The 21193-nt window shown below is 44.3% G+C and overlaps 1 protein-coding gene across 6 annotated transcripts in view; it reads left to right on the top strand.

Annotated features, from left to right (window-relative positions):
• clip2 (CAP-GLY domain containing linker protein 2) overlaps positions 1–21193 on the top strand; it is a 74023-nt gene that overhangs the window by 14968 nt on the left and 37862 nt on the right. For all 6 annotated transcript variants that reach the window (XM_055941823.1, XM_055941822.1, XM_055941821.1 and 3 more), the window contains exon 3: positions 5994–6535. In XM_055941823.1, the coding sequence (XP_055797798.1) occupies positions 5994–6535 (542 nt within the window). The remainder of the gene's footprint in view (positions 1–5993; positions 6536–21193) is intronic.

Below are 21193 nucleotides of genomic sequence, written 5' to 3'. Positions count from 1 at the left end.
CTACATTAAACATTATAACATCTACAACAGCTACATAATACATTATAACATCTGTCATAGACAGCAATGTCACCAAATTATCTTTAAGACAGTTTTGAACATCTGGAACTATGGCCCCACTGCAAAAATCTCCAAAATTAACCTATGTATACGTTCATATACCTTTATAACTGCTACATTCCATTATAACATGCGTCATAGGCAGCAATGTCATTGAATGATCTTTAAAACTGTTTCGAACATCTGGAACCATGGTCCCCCCTGCAAAAAAATTCCAAACATAGCCTTTATAATTATTTTCTAGATTAGTGTCATTTCAGATTGTAGTCAGAGTTATTTAGCTAATCCTACTAATTGACTGTCAGCATTTCCCACAGTGTTCATCAACCGCCTGCCCGTAGTGCACACCCACTGAATCAGGTTAGGGCTATAGGGCCATTGAGTGAATAGCTGTTTGGTCAGCACATTTCCATTTGTGTACTAAAAGCCCTGCTCTTTTTATCCTTTTAGTTCAAGACCATTGCTGGGTTTTCTGTCATTGAATGGTGATATAATACAGTACATGGTCTTCCATTTATTGAGTTCCAATAGATTTTACAATAAGAAAGTAGGCCTAGATAATATCCTGTTGTTGTCCCTATGTTCATCCTCCTTGGATTTCAATACCAAAAGGCAACTTTTTCCATTTAGAAATCCGTTGTGATTGGATATGATGGTGCACCAACATATTATGGACAAAAAAATCAGGGGCGTGGTAAATTCAATTTAAATTCAGTCAATTCAGGAAATAGACTGAAATTCAAATTATATTTTTTTCTCGTAGAGAAAAATTTGGAAAGATTGGCTTGAGAATTAAATTGACTAATTTAAATTGGAATGACCTGCTACAATGTTTCTGTCAATCTCAGACAAAATTACATTGTATTACCTCATAGCTGCTTCCAAAAGTTCTGACTTTAGAGGTCACGTCCTTGTGGACTGTCGAGAAACAAAGCATCATTGCAGAGACAAAAGTGTTTAAGAATGAGTCGCCCCTAAAGGCCTAGTCCTAGTTCTAGTATCTTCTTCTGTTGCCCTTTGGACTGTCCCTGAAATCTGAAGTGACAGCCTCACAACAGTGAATGCTACACGTGTCTTATTTTTATTTTGTTTCATTATTTTTATTTTACCCCTTTTTTTCCTCCCCAATTTCGTGGTATCCAATTAGTTACAGTCTTGTCTCATCGCTGCAACTCCCGTACGGACTCGGGAGAGGCGAAGTTCGAGAGCTATGCGTCCTCCGAAACACAACCCAACCTAGCCCCACTGCTTGACACAACGCATATCCAACCCGGAAGCCAGCCGCACCAATGTGTCAGAGGAAACACCGTACACCTGGCGACCTGGTCAGCGTGCACTGCGCCCGGCCCGCTACAGGAGTCGCTAGTGCGTGATGAGACAAGGATATCCCTGCCGGCCAAACCCTCCCTAACCGGAACGACGCTGGGCCAATTGTGCGTCGCCCCATGGACCTCCCGGTCGCGGCCAGCTGCGACAGAGCCTGGGCTCGAACCTAGAATCTCTGGTGGCACAGACCACTGCGCCACCCGGGAGGCCCCCACGTGTCTTATTTGAATTAGGAAATAACATCAGTATATTATTAGGGAATCCAAAGTTATTTTCAACTTATTTTACATTATTGGACTTAAGTCTGAAAGAGTTTGGTTCTCAGAGAGAGAGAAAGAGAGGAAAAGAGAGAGGCGGAGAGAGAGAGAAGAGGGAGTGTGAGGGGGAGGGAGGGGGTGTTCTAAGGAGTTGTGGTGGGGTCATTGTGTGGGGCTGGTGAATAGTGGGATTCAGATGGTTGTGGGAGGTAGCCAGGCACAATAGTGAAAGTGAGGCCTCTGTTCTTGCTCTTCCTGCTGCCTGCCTCATTTCCCCATCGATCTTCCGTTGCCACGGCAACCCAGCCACTTGGACTAGCACTGCATCAGTCTTTTGGGTGCACGCTTGTTTGACTGGCTGGGACTTGGGTAAGGGGTGGGTAGGGGTCTTCTCTGTGTTGGCCCAGGGCCATGCTGTTGACAAAGCTCACACATGTTACACACACATGCATGCACAAGCAGGAGTGTGCACACACACACACAAACAACACACACACACACACTGCTACTGCAGATACTGCATTACCTCACACATAACACCAGCACAAAAATACTGCATAGTATATACATTACCTACACAAGCACACCTTCCTGACATTGCACACACACACACATGACCTCACAGGGACATTGTCGTCATAGGGAGATGTGTAAAGCTTTGTTTGGTTAAAAAAAATCATATTTGTACGAGGTATATCTTTTTGTATCTATAGATTATACACTGAACGAAAATATAAACGCAACATGCAACAATTTCAAAGATTTTACTGAGTCACAGTTCATTTAAGGAAATCAGTCAATTGAAATAAATTAATTTGGCCATAATCTATGGATTTCACATGACTGGGAATACAGATATGCATCTGTTGGTCAAAAACTGGATCAGAAAACCAGTCACTATCTGGTGTGACCACCATTTGCCTCATGCAGTGTGACACATTTTCTTAACATAGAGTTGATTGTGGCCTGTGGAATGTTGTCCCCCTCTTCAATGGCTGTGCGAAGTTGCTGGATATTGGTGGGAACTGGAACACGCTGTCATACATGTCAATCCAGAGCATCCCAAACATGCTCAATGGGTGACATGTCTGGTGAGTATGCAGGCCATGGAATAGCTGGGACATTTTCAGCTACCAGGAATTCTATACAGATCCTTGTGACATTGGGCCGTGCATTATCATGCTGAAACATGAGGTGATGGCGGCGGATGAATGACACGACAATGGACCTCAGGATGTCATCACGTTATCTCTGTGCATTCAAATTTCCATTGATAAAATGTAATTGTGTTTCTTGTCTGTAGCTTATGCCTGCCCATACCATAACCCCATTGCCACCATGGGGCACACTGTTCAGAACGTCCTGTGGGTGAGCAAACCGCTCACTCACACAACGCCATACATGCTGTCTGCTATCTGCCCTGTACAGTTGAAATCGGGATCCGTCTGTGAAGAACGCGCCTTTCCAGCGTGCCAGTGGCCAACGAAGGTGAGCATTTGCCCACTGAAGTCGGTTATGTTGCCGAACTGAAGTCAGATCAAGACCCTGGTGAGGACGACGAGCACGCAGATGAGCTTCCCTGAGACGGTTTCTGACAGTGTGCAGAAATTATTTGGTTGTGCAAACCCACAGTTTCATCTGCAATCCGGGTATCAGACTATCCCGCAGATGAAGAAACGTGATGTGGAGGTCCTGGGCTGGCGTGGTTACACATGGTCTGCGGTTGTGAGGCCAGTGTCACTGAGAAATTATCTAAAACAAAGTTGGAGGCGGCTTATGGTAGAGAAATTTACATAACATTATCTGGCAACAGCTCTGGTGGACATTACTGCAGTCAGCAAACCTTGAGACATCTGTGGCATTGTGCTGTGTGACAAAACTGCACATTTTATAGTGGCCTTTTTATTGTCCCCAGCACAAGGTGCACCTGTGTAATGATCATGCTTTTTAATCAGCTTCTTGAAATACCACACCTGTCAGGTGGATGGGTTTCTTGGCAAAGGAGAAATGCTCACTAACAAGGACATAAACAAAATTTGAGAGACATAAGGTTTTTGTGAGTATGGAACATTTCTGGGATCTTTTATTTCAGCTCATGAAACAGTGGGACTGTCACAGTTGCGTGTATAAGTGGCAGGGAAGTCAGGCGCAGGAGAGTCAAATAGAGTGTAGAATGGAGTTTTATAATTATAGTCCCAGTAATCTGCTCCATAACACTCATAGGACAATATAAAACAAATATGGGTACGATGACCCGTCGCACACCTATACACAATAAACTCAACACTTGACAAATAACAATCTCTGACAAAGACATGACGGGAAACAGAGGGTTAAATACACAATAGGTAATGGATGTGATTGAAAACAGGTGTGTGGGAAGACAAGACAAAACCAATGGAAAATGAAAAATGGATCGATGATGGCTAGAAGACCGGTGACGTCGACCGCCGAACACCGCCCGAACAAGGAGAGGCAACGACTTCGGCAGAAGTCGTGACAGGGACGACAATTTACATGTTGCCTTTATATTTTGGTTCAGTATAGTTACTTGAAATCAGAAGGGTACAAGTGCCGTTCATCGTCTCATAAATCACAGTATTTGGGGTTAAAATATTATTTAAATGACACTAGCAACTGAAAATTGTATGCTATGACCTTTTCTATAACAGGCCCAAATATAGTGGAAGTTGAGAATTAATAAGCCTGTACAAATATACATTAGTCATGGCCAGAAACAGGCATTGCATCCCAAATGGCACCCTATTCCCTAAATAGTAAATAGTAAACTAAATAGGGTCCTGGCCAAAATTATGTAGGCAGGGTTTCAGTCCAGTAATCGCAATATTGACATGTGCAATATTTCAGTCCAATATCCAATATCCACACGCCACTAAGCCGTGTGTAATGTCCATTTTTATAGTTTACTCTGTTTGTCGTCTCTCTCCCTCTTCTCTTGCGGCTGCTTCCCACACACCCGAGCCCCGCCGCCCCCTGTCAATCAAGCAGCACAGTTCCTCCTCCTCGCTGTTAGATTCACTATAACTTTGCATGCTATTCTGTTAGGTCAAATGCAGTCAACAGATTGTTTCAAACAAGAATGATGCTCCTTTCCACTTTGCTTATTAACATAAATCATTCTATTTCAATCATTCCAACAGTTCACCCAAGTGTTTTGATCTATATCATAGGTCAAATCGCAATATTTGGTCAAATAAATCACAATTCGATTTTTTGCCCATATCGTAGAACCCGATGTGGTACAAAACAAAATGTTTCTAAGTGGTACATGTTACATTCCTGCAGGAGAACATACCTACATAAATGCCATTGTAAGACCCCATTAAGTTTAAAAACTCAATTATCACGCCTATTGGTAAAACTAAAAACCACATTATTTTGTTCACTGTAGTACCCATTTTGCAACCATGTCTATCAGTCTCACAACATATGGGAGCAATTGAGGCATAAAAGCAGGCATTGGGCCCCCTCCCCCACTCCTGGGGTGTCAGAGAGACAGTCCTGGCACCAACTGTACTCACGCACGCACGCACGCACGCACACACACACACACACGCATTATAGTGCAGCCAGCGCAGCAGATCACATGCTATCTGCGCCCTGCTACAGTTAACAGCTCCAGTGTCTTTCACCAGAATGGATAGTGCTCATCTAAACAGCATGTGCCAAACAGCAAAGCACCGCATCTGTGGTGCAGCATCACAACGTTAATCATCAGTGCATTAGGGACAATCTCACTGACCCAGTTTTCAATAGGAAGTAGAGCAATGCCTAACCTCGCATAAACTCCACTGTTGTGTTGGATGCAGCACGGACGATTCTTCGCCGATCCGTTTTGTGATGTGTTGTGACGAAATTGGATAAATAGATAGTGGAAAAGTGACTATTTCAGACTGAGAATGGTTTCAACTTCAAGTTTGGCTTGAACAAATATATTTGGCGTTAACAAAATGTGTAGAAGTATGTTGAGGATTAAGGTGAATAATGACAAGATGTAGTTATGTTCCATTGTGTTTATAATGCCTGAATTCCTTATTTCAGCAGTTTACGTTGCATGCATGAGAATACTGGACAGTAACCTGCATACAACACAAATATTGATCCTCTAGACTAGCTACATTGTTTTGTTTATTATTTTTCACATTATTTGTTTGTAGACCTGTATGTATCGCCTTTTCTCTCCCCACTTCTGCACTGCTCTACAGCATTGTAATCAAAGCCCATACTGTAGATCCATGGCCATTTTGAATGAATATAGGAATTATGTGGTCTCTACCATTGAAATGAATGTAAATAGGAATTCCATAATCTCTCTTTCTACCTCCACAGACTCCCCACACAAGCAGACCTCCCCACTCCCCAGCAGCAATGCCTCAGACAAGTCAAGCTCCAAAACATCTGAGGTGGGAGACGACGTCCTTGGGGACTACGTGGTTGGCGAACATGTCTGGGTCAACGGGGTCAAACCGGGCGTCATTGCCTACCTGGGTGAGACCCAGTTCGCCCCAGGACAGTGGGCTGGGGTGGTCCTCAATGACCTGTTGGGGAAAAATGACGGCTCTGTGGGCGGCGTGCGCTACTTTGAGTGCCAGCCCCACCAGGGCATCTTCACGCGCCCCTCCAAGCTCACCCGGCAACCGGTGGGCGACGGAAGCGAAGTCCACTCCACTGATTCGCTGACAGCTCAGAACCTGACACTCCATGGCGGCAATGGCACTTCGCCTGCTGGTCAGCGTGTGGTTATGCCACTCAGGGAGGGCATGCTCAACAGCTCTGTGAAGACGGGTAACGAGTCAGGTTCCAACATGTCCGACAGTGGCTCGGTCAAGAAAGGCGGGGATAAGGACCTTCGAGTGGGAGACCGTGTGCTGGTGAGTCCATGTCATCACACACGCGTGCACACACACACACACACACATGAAGAGCCTGTTTGCTTTGACCCTCACTCCCACAAAAGGTCAAGGACTGCCATTTACACAACGTTCTTTCAACCGAACCACAATCTCCAAACAACAATTGGGTCGAATTCCATTTACCGTTGGAATTAAAGCTTTCCCACTTGTCAATATTGTAAATCACATTGGATTGCTGTCAGGAGATCCCACCGCTGACACCATTTTACCATGCTTCTCCGCTCTGCTCTAACTCACAGCTATTCTGTGAGTGCGTTGGTCAATATGGATACTGGACAGGGAGCTGTGAAACTCGTCTCAAAACCGCCAGCCTCTCTTGCAATGTGAGATATGTATTTTGGTGCACTGCTTTGAATCTTGAAGCTTTGTGCTAGGCTCTGACTTGTTTTCCGATTTAGTACACATTACACATTGCACAATGGTAATCTAAAAACCTCCTTGTTTTAGAGAAATCCTTAAAGGTTTATCAAAAGCATTCCATTTGCATTCATAAATACAGCTCTAATTGATATAGTTTCTCATGTCTGACCACAGTTTTTAACCACTTACCATGGCCTCCACCTTCTATGCTCTCTATGTATATACACTGAACAAAAATATAAATGCAACACATAAAGTGTTGGTCCCATATTTCATGAGCTGAAATAGAACATCCCAGAAATTGTCCATACGCACAAAAAGCTTATTTCTCTCAAAATTTGTGCACAAATTTGTTTACATCCCTGATAGTGAGCATTTCTCCTTTGCCAAGATAATCCATCCACTTGACAGGTGTGGTATATCAAGAAGCTGAATAAACAGCATGATCATCACACAGGTGCACCTTGTGTTGGGGACAATAAAAGGCCACTCTAAAATGTGCAGTTGTAGTACACAACACGATGCCACAGATGTCTCAAGTTTTGATGGAACGTGCAATTGGCATGCTGACTGCAGGATTGTCCACCAGAGCTATTGGCAGATAATTCAATGTACATTTCTCTAGCATAAGCCGCCTCCAATGTCTTTTTAGAGAATTTTGGCAGTACGTCCAACCGGCCTCACAAGCTACGGACAACGAACACAGTTGCATTTTATCAATGGCAATTTGAATGCACAGATATACCGTGACGATATCCTGAGGCCCTTTGTCGTGCCATTCATCCTCTGCCATCACCTCATGTTTCAGCATGATAATGCACGGCCCCATGTCGCATAGATCTGTATACAATTCCTTGAAGCTGAAAATGTCCCAGTTCTTCCATCACCAGACATTGAGCGTGTTTGGAATTCTCTGGATCAACAGCGTGTTCCATTTCTCGCCAATATCCAGCAATTTTGCACAGCCATTGAAGAGGAGTGGGACAACATTCCACAGGCCACAATTAACAGCCTGAACAACTCTGCAAAGGAGATGAGTCGCGCTGCATGAGGCAAATGGTGGTCACACCAAATACTGACTGGTTTTATGATCCACGCCCCTACCTTTTTTTTTAGGTATCTGTGACCAACAGATGCATATCTGAATTCCCAGTCATGTGAAATCCATAAATTCAATTTCAATTGACTGATTTCCTTATGAACTGTACCTCAGTAAAATCTTTGAAATTGTTTCATGTTGCGTTTATATTTTTGTTCCCAACATTCTCAACAGCCTTCACCCACTAAAACTACTCATCAACCATTAACAACTTTCATGGACCTAAGCTGTGAGGTTGCACACAATGCTTAAACTCCATAGCATTCAGAACTCGTCCTTGACACCCTGAGTAATCAGTCGTTAATGCTGGATGATGTCCCCTCAGCATTGACATTCAGCAGTACCTTAATGACAAGGTAGCACAAAATGAAAGCACACCAGGGCCTATTCCCTCAGGTTGTAGAGGGGATCTGTAACGGTCCTGACCTGTTTTATGTTGTTTTTTATGTGTTTATGGTCAGGGCATGTGTTTTGGGTGGGCAGTCTATGTTATCTGTTTCTATGTTGGTTTTGGGTTGCCTGGTATGGCTCTTGATTAGAGGCAGGTGGTTTGCATTTTCCTCTAATTAAGAGTCATATTTAGGTAGGGCGTTCTCACTGTTTGTTTGTGGGTGATTGTCTCCTGTGTCGTGTCGATACCATACGGGACTGTTTGGTTGTTCGTTTTCGTTTCGATGTCGTCTGTTTCCTGTCCGTGAGTTTACGTGTAGTTATGTAAGTTTATGTTCAGGTTTCGTCAACGTCGTTTTCTTGTTTTTGTAAATTTGAAAGTGTTTTGTGTTTCGTGTTGCCATCGTTGTATTTATAATAAAGATGGCTTATTTCCCTGAAGCTGCATTTTGGTCTGATGATCCTTCTCTCCTCTCCTCGTCTGAGGATGAGGAGAGCGACAGCCGTTACAGGATCTGAAGGCCTAATGGACACTCAGTCACTAACAATGGGCATTACCATCCCCTGGCTTGTTAGAAGGATCCCGTTATCAGGTGTTTTGGTCATAACCATATCTGCGTCCCAAATGGCTCCCTATTCCCCTATATAGTGCACTACTTTTGAACAGGGTCCATAGGGCTCTGGTCAAAAGTAGTGCGCACTACAGGGAATATGGTGCCATTTCTGAAACACCCGTAAATGATCCAGACAGAGCTGGGATCTGACTGAAACATGAGACGACCCCTTTAGTCAGAGACGGCGATCCCTCATCATACCTCGTTAGAAGGAAGATGAATGCTTTCTGCATAGAGAGAGCTTCTGTGGCCAAATACACATGAGTAACGTCTCATTTCGCTTTAGCTTTGATCTATGTTGAAGGGCCACCCAGAGCCTGCATGGGATCGTTTTCTTGTAGTCGGCCATGTTATGTTCACTTCACTATAGCGCACCTCTGCAGATGTAGAATCATTTTTAAAGAACTTAGTCCTGACGAGTTGTGTTTAACTTGTACTTCATACATATTTCAGATCCATTCGCGACACAGTTGCAGGATTAGCGGGGTTGTACACTTTTTTCTGACTGCTGTTTAAGACCACACATCACATCATCTCGTCAATTAACCAGCGACTAACCCCACTTCTAGAGGCATATGTCTATAGTGTCTTACTGTAATGAATGGCAGCTAATTTTATTTTAGCAACATTCAGTCAAAAAGCTAGAGAAGCTGTCATTGTGAAGGGGATGTTTGAGGATCAATTGGCCAGGATGGAGCCCTCTTGAACCCCATTAGAAAGAGATCTGTGGGAATGGCCTGCGGGTCACTGGGATGACAACCCAACTTGGGATGGGGAGGGGCTTTAGCGGGTGGAATAGTGGAGAACAATTGGAGGGTTACTTAGTAACAATGCAAATATCATGGTACAGCTTAATGGACACTCAATCACTATGGTACACAAAGCCTATTGAATGATAACTTTCTTTAAACTATGACAGAGGAATTTATAACTGAATTTTTCCGACATAACGTAGGTACAGCAGATCCCATTGTATGGGACACTTTTAAATGTGCCTTTAGAGGGCATGCAATTCAGGACTCAGCTCTAAAACAAAAGCAATTTAGGTAAAAAGAGTCCATATTAACAAAGAAAATAGAAGTTCTGACAGAACAGACAGACACTGTAGCAATAAAAACTGTACCATAGAGGTTCAGATTAAGTTAGTGGTGGGGGGGTGGAGGAACTTATTCAAGAAAGATCAAGTAGAATATATTATTAAAAAATAAAGGAAACTGGAGGGAATATAGAGAAAAATGCACCAAATATTTTTTTTAATCTTCTACGTAGAAATGCTAAAAATAATTTACTGAAACTTGTTAAAAATGAAGTCACCCATGATTCACCAAATCATATTTTGAAAGAGGAAGCAAAGTACTTTAAGCATATGCTTTTGTTTGTCTCCTCCTAATCCTCTAACCAAAGCTAATTGTATGGATTTTTTTTCTATTAATTTTATTTATTTTATTTATTTATTTCACCTTTATTTAACCAGGTAGGCAAATTGAGAACACGTTCTCATTTACAATTGCGACCTGGCCAAGATAAAGCAAAGCAGTTCGACACATACAACAACACATAGTTACACATGGAGTAAAACAAACATACAGTCAATAATACAGTGAAAAATAAGTCTATATACAATATGAGCAAGTGAGGTGAGATAAGGGAGGTGAAGGCAAACAAAATATATATAAATAAATAAAAATATAAAAAGGCCATGGTGGCGAAGTAAATACAATATAGCAAGTAAAAAAAAAAAAAGTAGAGATAGTAGAGATAGAAAAAGTAGAGATAGAAAAAATGGGGTGCAAAGGAGCAAAATAAATAAATAAATACAGTAGGTAAAGAGGTAGTTGTTTGGGCTAAATTATAGATGGGCTATGTACAGGTGCAGTAATCTATGAGCTGCTCTGACAGCTGGTGCTTAATAAAGCTAGTGAGGGAGATAAGTGTTTCCAGTTTCAGAGATTTTTGTAGTTTGCTCCAGTCATTGGCAGCAGAGAACTGGAAGGAGAGGCGGAAGAATTGGTTTTGGGGGTGACCAGAGAGATATACCTGCTGGAGCGCGTGCTACAGGTAGGTGCTGCTATGGTGACCAGCGAGCTGAGATAAGGGGGGACTTTACCTAGCAGGGTCTTGTAGATGACCTGGAGCCAGTGGGTTTGGCGACGAGTATGAAGCGAGGGCCAGCCAACGAGAGTGTACAGGTCGCAGTGGTGGGTAGTATATGGGGCTTTGGTGACAAAACGGATGGCACTGTGATAGACTGCATCCAATTTATTGAGTAGGGTTTTGGAGGCTATTTTGTAAATGACATCACCGAAGTCGAGGATTGGTAGGATGGTCAGTTTTACAAGGGTATGTTTGGCAGCATGAGTGAAGGATGCTTTGTTGCGGAATAGGAAGCCAATTCTAGATTTAACTTTGGATTGGAGATGTTTGATGTGAGTCTGGAAGGAGAGTTTACAGTCTAACGAGACAACTAGGTATTTGTAGTTGTCCACATATTCTAAGTCAGAGCCGTCCAGAGTAGTGATGTTGGACAGGCGGGCAGGTGCAGGCAGCGATCGGTTGAAGAGCATGCATTTAGTTTTACTTGTATTTAAGAGCAAATGGAGGCCACGGAAGGAGAGTTGTATGGCATTGAAGCTCGTCTGGAGGGTTGTTAACACAGTGTCAAAAGAAGGGCCAGAAGTATACAGAATAGTGTCGTCTGTGTAGAGATGGATCAGAGAATCACCAGCAGCTAGAGCGACATCATTGATGTATACAGAGAAGAGAGTCGGTCCAAGAATTGAACCCTGTGGCACCCCCATAGAGACTGCCAGAGGCCCGGACAACAGACCCTCCGATTTGACACACTGAACTCGATCAGAGAAGTAGTTGGTGAACCAGGCGAGGCAATCATTAGAGAAACCAAGGCTGTCGAGTCTTCCGATGAGGATGTGGTGATTGACAGAGTCAAAAGCCTTGGCCAGGTCAATGAATACGGCTGCACAGTATTGTTTCCTATCGATGGCGGTTAAGATATCGTTTATGACCTTGAGCGTGGCTGAGGTGCACCCATGACCAGCTCTGAAACCAGATTGCATAGCGGAGAAGGTATGGTGGGATTCGAAATGGTCGGTAATCTGTTTGTTGACTTGGCTTTCGAAGACCTTAGAAAGGCAGAGTAGGATAGATATAGGTCTGTAGCTGTTAGGGTCAAGAGTGTCCCCCCTTTGAAGAGGGGGATAACTGTAGCTGCTTTCCAATCTTTGGGAATCTCAGACGACACGAAAGAGAGGTTGAAAAGGCTAGTAATAGGGGTGGCAACAATTTCAGCAGATAGTTTTAGAAAGAAAGGGTCCAGATTATCTAGCCCGGCTGATTTGTAAGGGTCCAGATTTTGCAGCTCTTTCAGAACATCAGCTGACTGTATTTGGGAGAAAGAGAAATGGGGAAGGCTTGGGCGAGTAGCAGAGGGGAGGGCAGTGCTGTTGACCGGGGTAGGGGTAGCCAGGTGGAAAGCATGGCCAGTCGTAGAAAAATGCTTATTGAAATTCTCAATTATAGTGGATTTGTCGGTGGTGACAGTGTTTCCTATCTTCAGTGCAGTTGGAAGCTGGGAGGAGGTGTTCTTATTCTCCATGGACTTTACAGTGTCCCAGAACTTTTTTGAATTTGTGTTGCAGGAACAAATTTCTGCTTGAAAAAGCTAGCCTTGGCTTTTCTAACTGCCTGTGTATATTGGTTTCTAGCTTCCCTGAAAAGTTGCATATCACGGGGGCTGTTCGATGCTAATGCAGAACGCCATAGAATGTTTTTCTGTTGGTTAAGGGCAGTCAGGTCAGGAGAGAACCAAGGGCTATATCTGTTCCTGGTTCTAAATTTCTTGAATGGGGCATGCTTATTCAAGATGGTGAGGAAGGCATTTTTTTTAAATATCCAGGCATCCTCTACTGACGGGATGAGATCAATATCCTTCCAGGATACCTCGGCCAGGTCGATCAGAAAGGCCTGCACGCTGAAGTGTTTCAGGGAGCGTTTGACAGTGATGAGTGGAGGTCGTTTGACCGCTGACCCATTACGGATGCAGGCAATGAGGCAGTGATCGCTGAGATCTTAGTTGAAAACAGCAGAGGTGTATTTGGAGGGCAAGTTAGTTAGGATGATATCTATGAGGGTGCCCGTGTTTACGGAATTGGGGTGGTACCTGGTAGGTTCATTGATAATTTGTGTGAGATTGAGGGCATCAAGCTTAGATTGTAGGATGGCTGGGGTGTTAAGCATGTTCCAATTTAGGTCGCCTAGCAGCACGAGCTCTAAAGATAGATGGGGGGCAATCAGTTCACATATGGTGTCCAGAGCACAGCTGGGGGCAGAGGGTGGTCTATAGCAGGCGGCAACGGTGAGAGACTTGTTTTTAGAGAGGTGGATTTTTAAAAGTAGAAGTTCAAATTGTTTGGGAACAGACCTGGATAGTAAAACAGAACTCTGCAGGCAATCTTTGCAGTAGATTGCAACACCGCCCCCTTTGGCCGTTCTATCTTGTCTGAAAATCTTGTAGTTGGGGATAAAAATGTCAGAATTTTTGGTGGTCTTTCTAAGCCAGGATTCAGACACGGCTAAAACATCCGGGTTGGCAGAGTGTGCTAAAGCAGTGAACAAAACAAACTTAGGGAGGAGGCTTCTAATGTTAACATGCATGAAACCAAGGCTATTACGGTTACAGAAGTTATCAAAAGAGAGCGCCTGGGGAATAGGAGTGGAGCTAGGTACTGCAGGGCCTGGATTCACCTCTACATCACCAGAGGAACAGAGGAGGAGTAGGATAAGGGTACGGCTAAAAGCTATGAGAATTGGTCGTCTAGAACGTCTAGAACAGAGAGTTAAAGGACGTTTCTGGGGGCGATAAAATAGCTTCAAGGAATAATGTACAGACAAAGGTATGGTAAGATGTGAATACAGTGGAGGTAAACCTAGGTATTGAGGTAAACCTAGGTATTGAGTGATGATGAGAGAGATATTGTCTCTAGAAACATCATTGAAACCAGGTGATGTCATCGCATATGTGGGTGGTGGAACTGAAAGGTTGGATATGGTATAGTGAGCAGGGCTAGAGGCCCTACAGTAAAATAAGCCAATAAACACTAACCAGAACAGCAATGGACAAGGCATATTTACATTAAGGAGAGGCATGCTTAATCGAGTGATCAATAAGGGTCCAGTGAGTAGAGGTTGGTTGGGGTCACGGCGATCCAGACAGCTGGCCGGGTAGATGGCTATCGGTAGCAAGATAGCATAGGATGGAGGTCTATTTTTAGACCCCTCGTGCGTTTCCGTCGGTAGATTAGTGGGGTTCCGTGTCTTGTAGAGGGGATCAATCCAATTGGCAAAATAGATATAGTGACCCAAGAAAAAAAAAATTGTCCGATATACTTATTCAGATAGCAGCCGATAAGACAGCTAACGATTAGCGGGCCCCAGATGAGCATTCAGGTAACGTCGCGACGGAGGTGCCAGTTGGATAACTCCCTCGGGCAGATAACGTCGGCAGTCAATCGTGAAGGCCCGGTGGGGCTCCGTATCTGCAGCAAAAAAAAAAAACGGGTCCGGATAGGTGACTGTAGCCCAGGAATGGCTGATGGAACTCCTCAGCTGGCTAGCTCCGGAATAATTTAAGTTTGCTCCGGGATCGACGTAAGCCAATAGTCACACGGTTGCTCCGGTCCGAGTCGCGTTGCACAAAAGTGCCGGTAGATTATCGAGCTAAAGGAATAGCTGATGACCACAAAACGTGGGCAGCTGAAACACCAACGCTAGCCAGCAAACCGGCTAACTTCTGGGCAGCTTCAGATTAGCTTTCAGCTAGCTTCTGGTTAGCTTTCTGGCTAACTTCTGATTAGCCCCTGGTTAGCTTCCACTGTGGATTTTCAGATTTGAGGTAAATATTACTTTTTTTTTTGTTGTAATTGGTGAGGCGGGTTGCAGGAAAGCTTTTGTAGTTGAGTTCTTGGATAATAAAATATATAAAAGATATGCGAAGAAGGTGTAAATATATATGTAAATATATATATACAGGACAAGACAGTACGAGGACAAAAATGACGTCTGAACTGCTAAGCCATCTTGGAACGGAATAATGTAAAATGAACAACTGTACAGAAAGACTCATGTGAAGGCCAAATTACAGAGGAACATCTGGATGGAATTAAAGCCTTTAAGTCCTGGAAAACTCCAGGGCTAGATGGCATACCAGTTGAGGTATACCAAACCTTTTTTGATATACTCAGAGGACCGTTATTAGCATGTTTTAACCACTCCTATATAAATGGTAGATTATCAGACATGCAACAAGAAGGTCTGATATCATTATTACTGAAACAGGATACAAGTAGTAAACATAAAGATCCAGTCCATTTAAAAAATTGGAGGTCCCTTACACTTCAGTGTTGTGATGCAAAAATTCTAGCAGAATGTATAGCACATAGAATTAAAAAGGTATTTTAGGATATTATTAATTCTAATCAGAGAGGTTTTTTACATGGACGATACATTGGAGATAATATAAGACAAGTACTGGAAACAATAGAACACTGGGAAACCACACCTGCTATTCATAGCTGACTTTGAAACTGCTTTTGATAAAGTACGACTGGAGTTTATATATAAATGCCTGGAATATTTCAATGTTGGAGAATCCCTTATAAAATGGGTTAAAGTCATGTATAGTAACCCTAGGTGTAAAATAGTAAATAATGGCTACATCTCAGAACGTTTTAAACTGTCAAGAGGAGTAAAACAAGATCTAACAATAATATCAAGCGTTTAGAAATCCAAGGCTTAAAAACAAAGATGTCATTGTACGCTGATGATTCATGTTTTCTTTTAAGTCCACTATTTGGATCCCTCCACAGCCTCGTAGAGGATCTAGATACTTTTTCTAACCTCTCTGGATTAAAACCAAATTATGATAAGTGTACTTACTATATTATGTATTGGAACACTAAAAAAATACAACTTTTACATTATTGTGTAGTTTAACAATAAAATGGTCTGATGGTGATGTGGACATACTCTGTATACAGATCCTGAAATAAATAAATGATCTCACTCCAATGCATTTTTATAGAACGTTAACAAAAGTGGATACAATCTTGCTAACATGGAAAGGAAAATACCTGTCTATTTGTGGAAAAATCACCCTGATTAACTCTTTATAGACATATTCCAGTTTACCAATTTGCTTACGGTCTTGCCTACACCTAGCAAACAGTTATTTCAATTATTATATGAGAAAAAAATATTCCCTTGTATTTGGAACAGCAAACCAAAATTAAACAGGCCTATTTATATAATGAATATCAATCCGGAGGGCAGAAATTATTAAATATTAAAGCATTAGACCTCTCACTAAAGGCTTCAGTCACACAAAAGTTATACTTCAATCCAAACTGGTTCTCTGGCAAATTAATAAGGATGTCTCACCCCATGTTCAATAATGGCCTTTTCCCTTTATTCAGATTACAACTTCGCACTTTCAGTTATTTGAAAAGGAAATCATCTCCCAAATATCGCTATTTTTAAAACAAGACATAGAAAGTTGGTTGCAATTTCATTTTAATCCACCAGAAAAAAACAAAACAAATAATATAACAAATATTGTGGTTAAACTCAAATATACTGATAAGAAAACATAAAAAAAAAAATATATACACTGCTCAAAAAAATAAAGGGAACACTTTAACAACACAATGTAACTCCAAGTCAATCACACTTCTGTGAAATCAAACTGTCCACTTAGGAAGCAACACTGATTGACAATAAATTTCACATGCTGTTGTGCAAATGGAATAGACAAAAGGTGGAAATTATAGGCAATTAGCAAGACACCCCCAATAAAGGAGTGGTTCTGCAGGTGGTGACCACAGACCACTTCTCAGTTCCTATGCTTCCTGGCTGATGTTTTGGTCACTTTTGAATGCTGGTGGTGCTTTCACTCTAGTGGTAGCATGAGACGGAGTCTACAACCCACACAAGTGGCTCAGGTAGTGCAGCTCATCCAGGATGGCATATCAATGCGAACTGTGGCAAGAAGGTTTGCTGTGTCTGTCATCGTAGTGTCCAGAGCATGGAGGCGCTACCAGGAGACAGGCCAGTACATCAGGAGACGTGGAGGAGGCCGTAGGAGGGCAACAGCCCAGCAGCAGGACCGCTACCTCCGCCTTTGTGCAAGGAGGAGCACTGCCAGAGCCCTGCAAAATGACCTCCAGCAGGCCACAAATGTGCATGTGTCAGGATATGGTCTCACAAGGGGTCTGAGGATCTCATCTCGGTACCTAATGGCAGTCAGGCTACCTCTGCCGAGCACATGGGGGGCTGTGCGGCCCCACAAAGAAATGCCACCCCACACCATGACTGACCCACCGCCAAACCGGTCATGCTGGAGGATGTTGCGGGCAGCAGAACATTCTCCACGGCGTCTCCAGACTCTGTCACGTCTGTCACATGTGCTCAGTGTGAACCTGCTTTCATCTGTGAAGAGCACAGGGCGCCAGTGGCGAATTTGCCAATCTTGGTGTTCTCTGGCAAATTCCAAACGTCCTGCACGGTGTTGGGCTGTAAGCACAACCCCCACCTGTGGACGTCGGGCCCTCATACCACCCTCATGGAGTCTGTTTCTGACTGATTGAGCAGACACATGCACATTTGTGGCCTGCTGGTGGTCATTTTTTTTAAATAAGATTTTTCCTGTAGTTTTCCCAGCGCTGCTCCCGGGTATCCTATTTCCACGAATGACTGTGCTGTCTACACCAAGGACAACTCAATGTCATTTAAACTGGATGCAATCTAATTCCTCAGTATTGCTTTTTCCATCTGGACTCCAAACAATACCTCCTTCAGGGCACTTCACTAGGATACAAAAATGTCAAATTGACGTGGTGTGAAAATCTCACAGCCATACCCCACACATACAGTGCCTTTAAAAACTATTCACATTCCTGACTTTTTCCACATTTTGTGTTACAGCCTGATTTTTAAATTGATTCAATTGGGATTTTGTACACAAAATATGTCAAAATAGAAAGTAAAAATGTCAACGTTAAAAACCCTGAGCGGTTTCCTTCCTCTCCGGTAACTGAGTTAGGAAGGATGTCTGTATCATTGTAGTGACTGGGAGTATTGCTACACATCCAAAGCTTGATTAATAACTTCACCATGCTCAAAGGGATATTCAATGTCTGCTTTTTTTTACCCCATCTCCCAAATAGGTGCTCTTCTTTGTGAGGCATTGGAACACCTCCCTGGTCTTTGTGGTTGAATTTATGTTAGAAACTTACTGCTCTACTGAGGGACCTTACAGATCATTGTACGTGTAGGGTACAGATCAAATTTATTTATAAAGCCCTTCTTACATCAGCTGATGTCACAAAGTGCTGTGCAGAAACCCAGCTTAAAACCCCAAACAGCAAGCAATGCAGGTGTAGAAGCATGGTGGCTAGGAAAAACTCCCTAGAAAGGCCAGAACCTAGGAAGAAACCTAGAGAGGAACCAGTCTATGAGGGGTGGCCAGTCCTCTTCTGGCTGTGCCGGGTGGAGATTATAAAAGAACATGGCCAAGATGTTCAAATGTTCACAGATGACCAGCAGGGTCAAATAATAATAATCACAGTTGTTGTCGAGGGTGCAGCAGGTCAGCATCTCTGGAGTAAATGTCAGTTGGCTTTTCATAGACGATCATTCAGAATATCTCTACCGCTCCTGTTGTCTCTAGAGAGTTGAAAACAGCAGGTCTGGGACAGGTAGCACGTCCGGTGAACAGGTCAGGGTTCCATAGCCGCAGGCAGAACAGTTGAAACTGGAGCAGCAGCACGGCCAGATGGACTGGGGACAGCAAGGAGTCATCAGGCCAGGTAGTCCTGAGGCATGGTCCTAGGGCTCAGGTCCTCCGAGAGAGAGAAAGAAAGAAAGAAAGAGAGAAAGAAAGAAAGAAAGAAAGAAAGAAAGAAAAGAGAGAAAGAGAGAGAGAATTAGAGAGAACATACTTAAATTCACACAGGACATCGGATAAGACAGGAGAAATAGTCCAGATATAACAGACTGTGCGTGTCACCAGTCCAGTACGTCCTGCGCCTGCTCCTCGCACTCGCCCTGAAGTGCGTGTCACCTGTCCGGTGCCACCTGTGCCGGCTCCACACACCAGGCTTCTGGCGGCGGTTCACAGTCCAGAGCTTCCGGCGACGGTCCCCAGTCCAGAGCTTCTGGCGACGGTCCCCAGTCCAGAGCGTCCGGCGACGTTCCCCAGTCCAGAGCTTCCGGCGATGGTCCCCAGTCCAGAGCTTCCGGCGACGGTCTCCAGTCCAGAGCTTCCGGCGGCGGTTCACGGTCCGGAACCTCCTGCGACGGTCCACGGTCCGGAACCTCCTGCGGCGGTCCACGGTCCGGAACCTCCTGCAAGGGCCACGGTCCTGGAACCTCCTGCAACGGTCCACGGTCCGGGAACCTCCAGCGACGGTCCACGGTCCGGGAACCTCCAGCGACGGTCCACAGTCCGGGAACCTCCAGCGACGGTCCACGGTCCGGAAGCTCCAGCGACGGTCAACGGTCCGGAGCGTCCAGTCCCGCACCATGGCAGGAGCCTTCCTCTACGCCGATGTCCAGGCATGGCGTCCAGTCCCGCTCCAGGGCAGGAGCCTCCCTCTGCACCGGTGCCCAGTCCAGGCACGGTGTCCAGTCCAACTCCAAGGCCGGAGCCTTCCTCTGCGCCGGTGCCCAATCCAGGCACGGCGTCCAGTCCCGCTCCATGGCCAGAGCCTTCTTCTGCGCCGGTGCCCAGTCCAGGCACGGCGTCCAGTCCTGCTCCAAGGCCGGAGCCTTCCTCTGAGCCGGTGCCCAGTCCAGGCATGGCGGCCAACTCAGCTCCATGGCCGGAGTCTTCCTCTGCGCCGGTGCCCAGTCCAGGCACGGCGTTCTACCCGGCTCCATGGCCGGACCCGTGGTCTGAGCAGGGACAAAGTCCCGCACCAGAGCCGCCACCGATGCTGGCGGATCCGCGAGCGGAGTGGGTACTTCGCCCCGCACCGGAGCCGCCAACGACGGGGGGAGGTACTCTCACGCCCTGACCATAGAGAGCCTTTTTATTGTCTATTTTGGTTAGATCGGGCTGTGACTAGGGTGGGTAATGTAGGTTGTTTTATTTCTATGTTGGCCTGGTATGGTTCCCAATCAGAGGCAGCTGTTTATCGTTGTCTCTGATTGGGGATCATATTTAAGCAGCCATTTCCCCACTGGTTTTGTGGGATCTTGTTTATGTGTAGTTGCCTGTGAGCACTCCATAGCTTCACATATCGTTTGCTTTTTATTGTTTTGTGCGTTTCACGTCAATAAATTATGTGGAACCCATATCACGCTGCGCTTTGGTCCGAATGTTCTTACGACGAGCGTGACAATTCCACTTTGACATTATGGGGTATTTTGGGTAGGCCAGTGACAGATCTCAATTTAATCAATTTTAAATTCAGGCTGTAACACAACAAAACGTCAAGGGGTGTGAATAATTTCTGATAGCACAAGAACACAGTTAACTTCATTTATCTTTATTTGACCTGTGAGGCAAACTAACTGTTTCATAGGACTGGTCTTACACATCCTCAATATGATGTCTTAAGAGAGACTTTCATAAGGGCTAAGATATCTGTCTAACCTGCATTTGAAATCATAGATAAAAAAAATATCAGAGCCTAATGCTCTGGTGAAGCTCTCTGTGTCTTGGCATTAAAGCTGAGTTGCTCTGAGTCATGTCTCAGGCCAACTTCCAGATAAACAGGAAGTTCGAGAAAGCAGTAGCCAAGTGGAGGCATATGATGCCGACTCTATGTCCTGGCACTGCTGGCAGGCACACTCAGGCTGTAATATGTGAATCCATCCATCCAACCTGCACCACAAGCAACCCACTACTGTGTTTTACCTCGTTGCTTTCAGACTTTGCCTCACGGTTTTCCATCATGGTTTTCTCATCCAAGTCCATGGAAATGGACGGGTTAGGGATGGAAGTTCTGGAATGCCAGGGAACACTCAGATAACAGCGAACCAGCAAGGTCTACTATTTTGAAACTTAGGTCTTCTTGTGTTTTGACAAGCTAGGTTGTGGTCTGTTTCATGCAGTATATGTTCCTTGGCGTGAAGGCT

This window comes from Salvelinus fontinalis, chromosome 13 (genome assembly GCF_029448725.1).
Source record: "Salvelinus fontinalis isolate EN_2023a chromosome 13, ASM2944872v1, whole genome shotgun sequence".
Classification (NCBI taxonomy): domain Eukaryota; kingdom Metazoa; phylum Chordata; class Actinopteri; order Salmoniformes; family Salmonidae; genus Salvelinus; species Salvelinus fontinalis.
The sequence above is the reverse complement of the archived record's forward strand: the minus strand, read 5'-3'. Positions and strand labels throughout refer to the sequence as shown.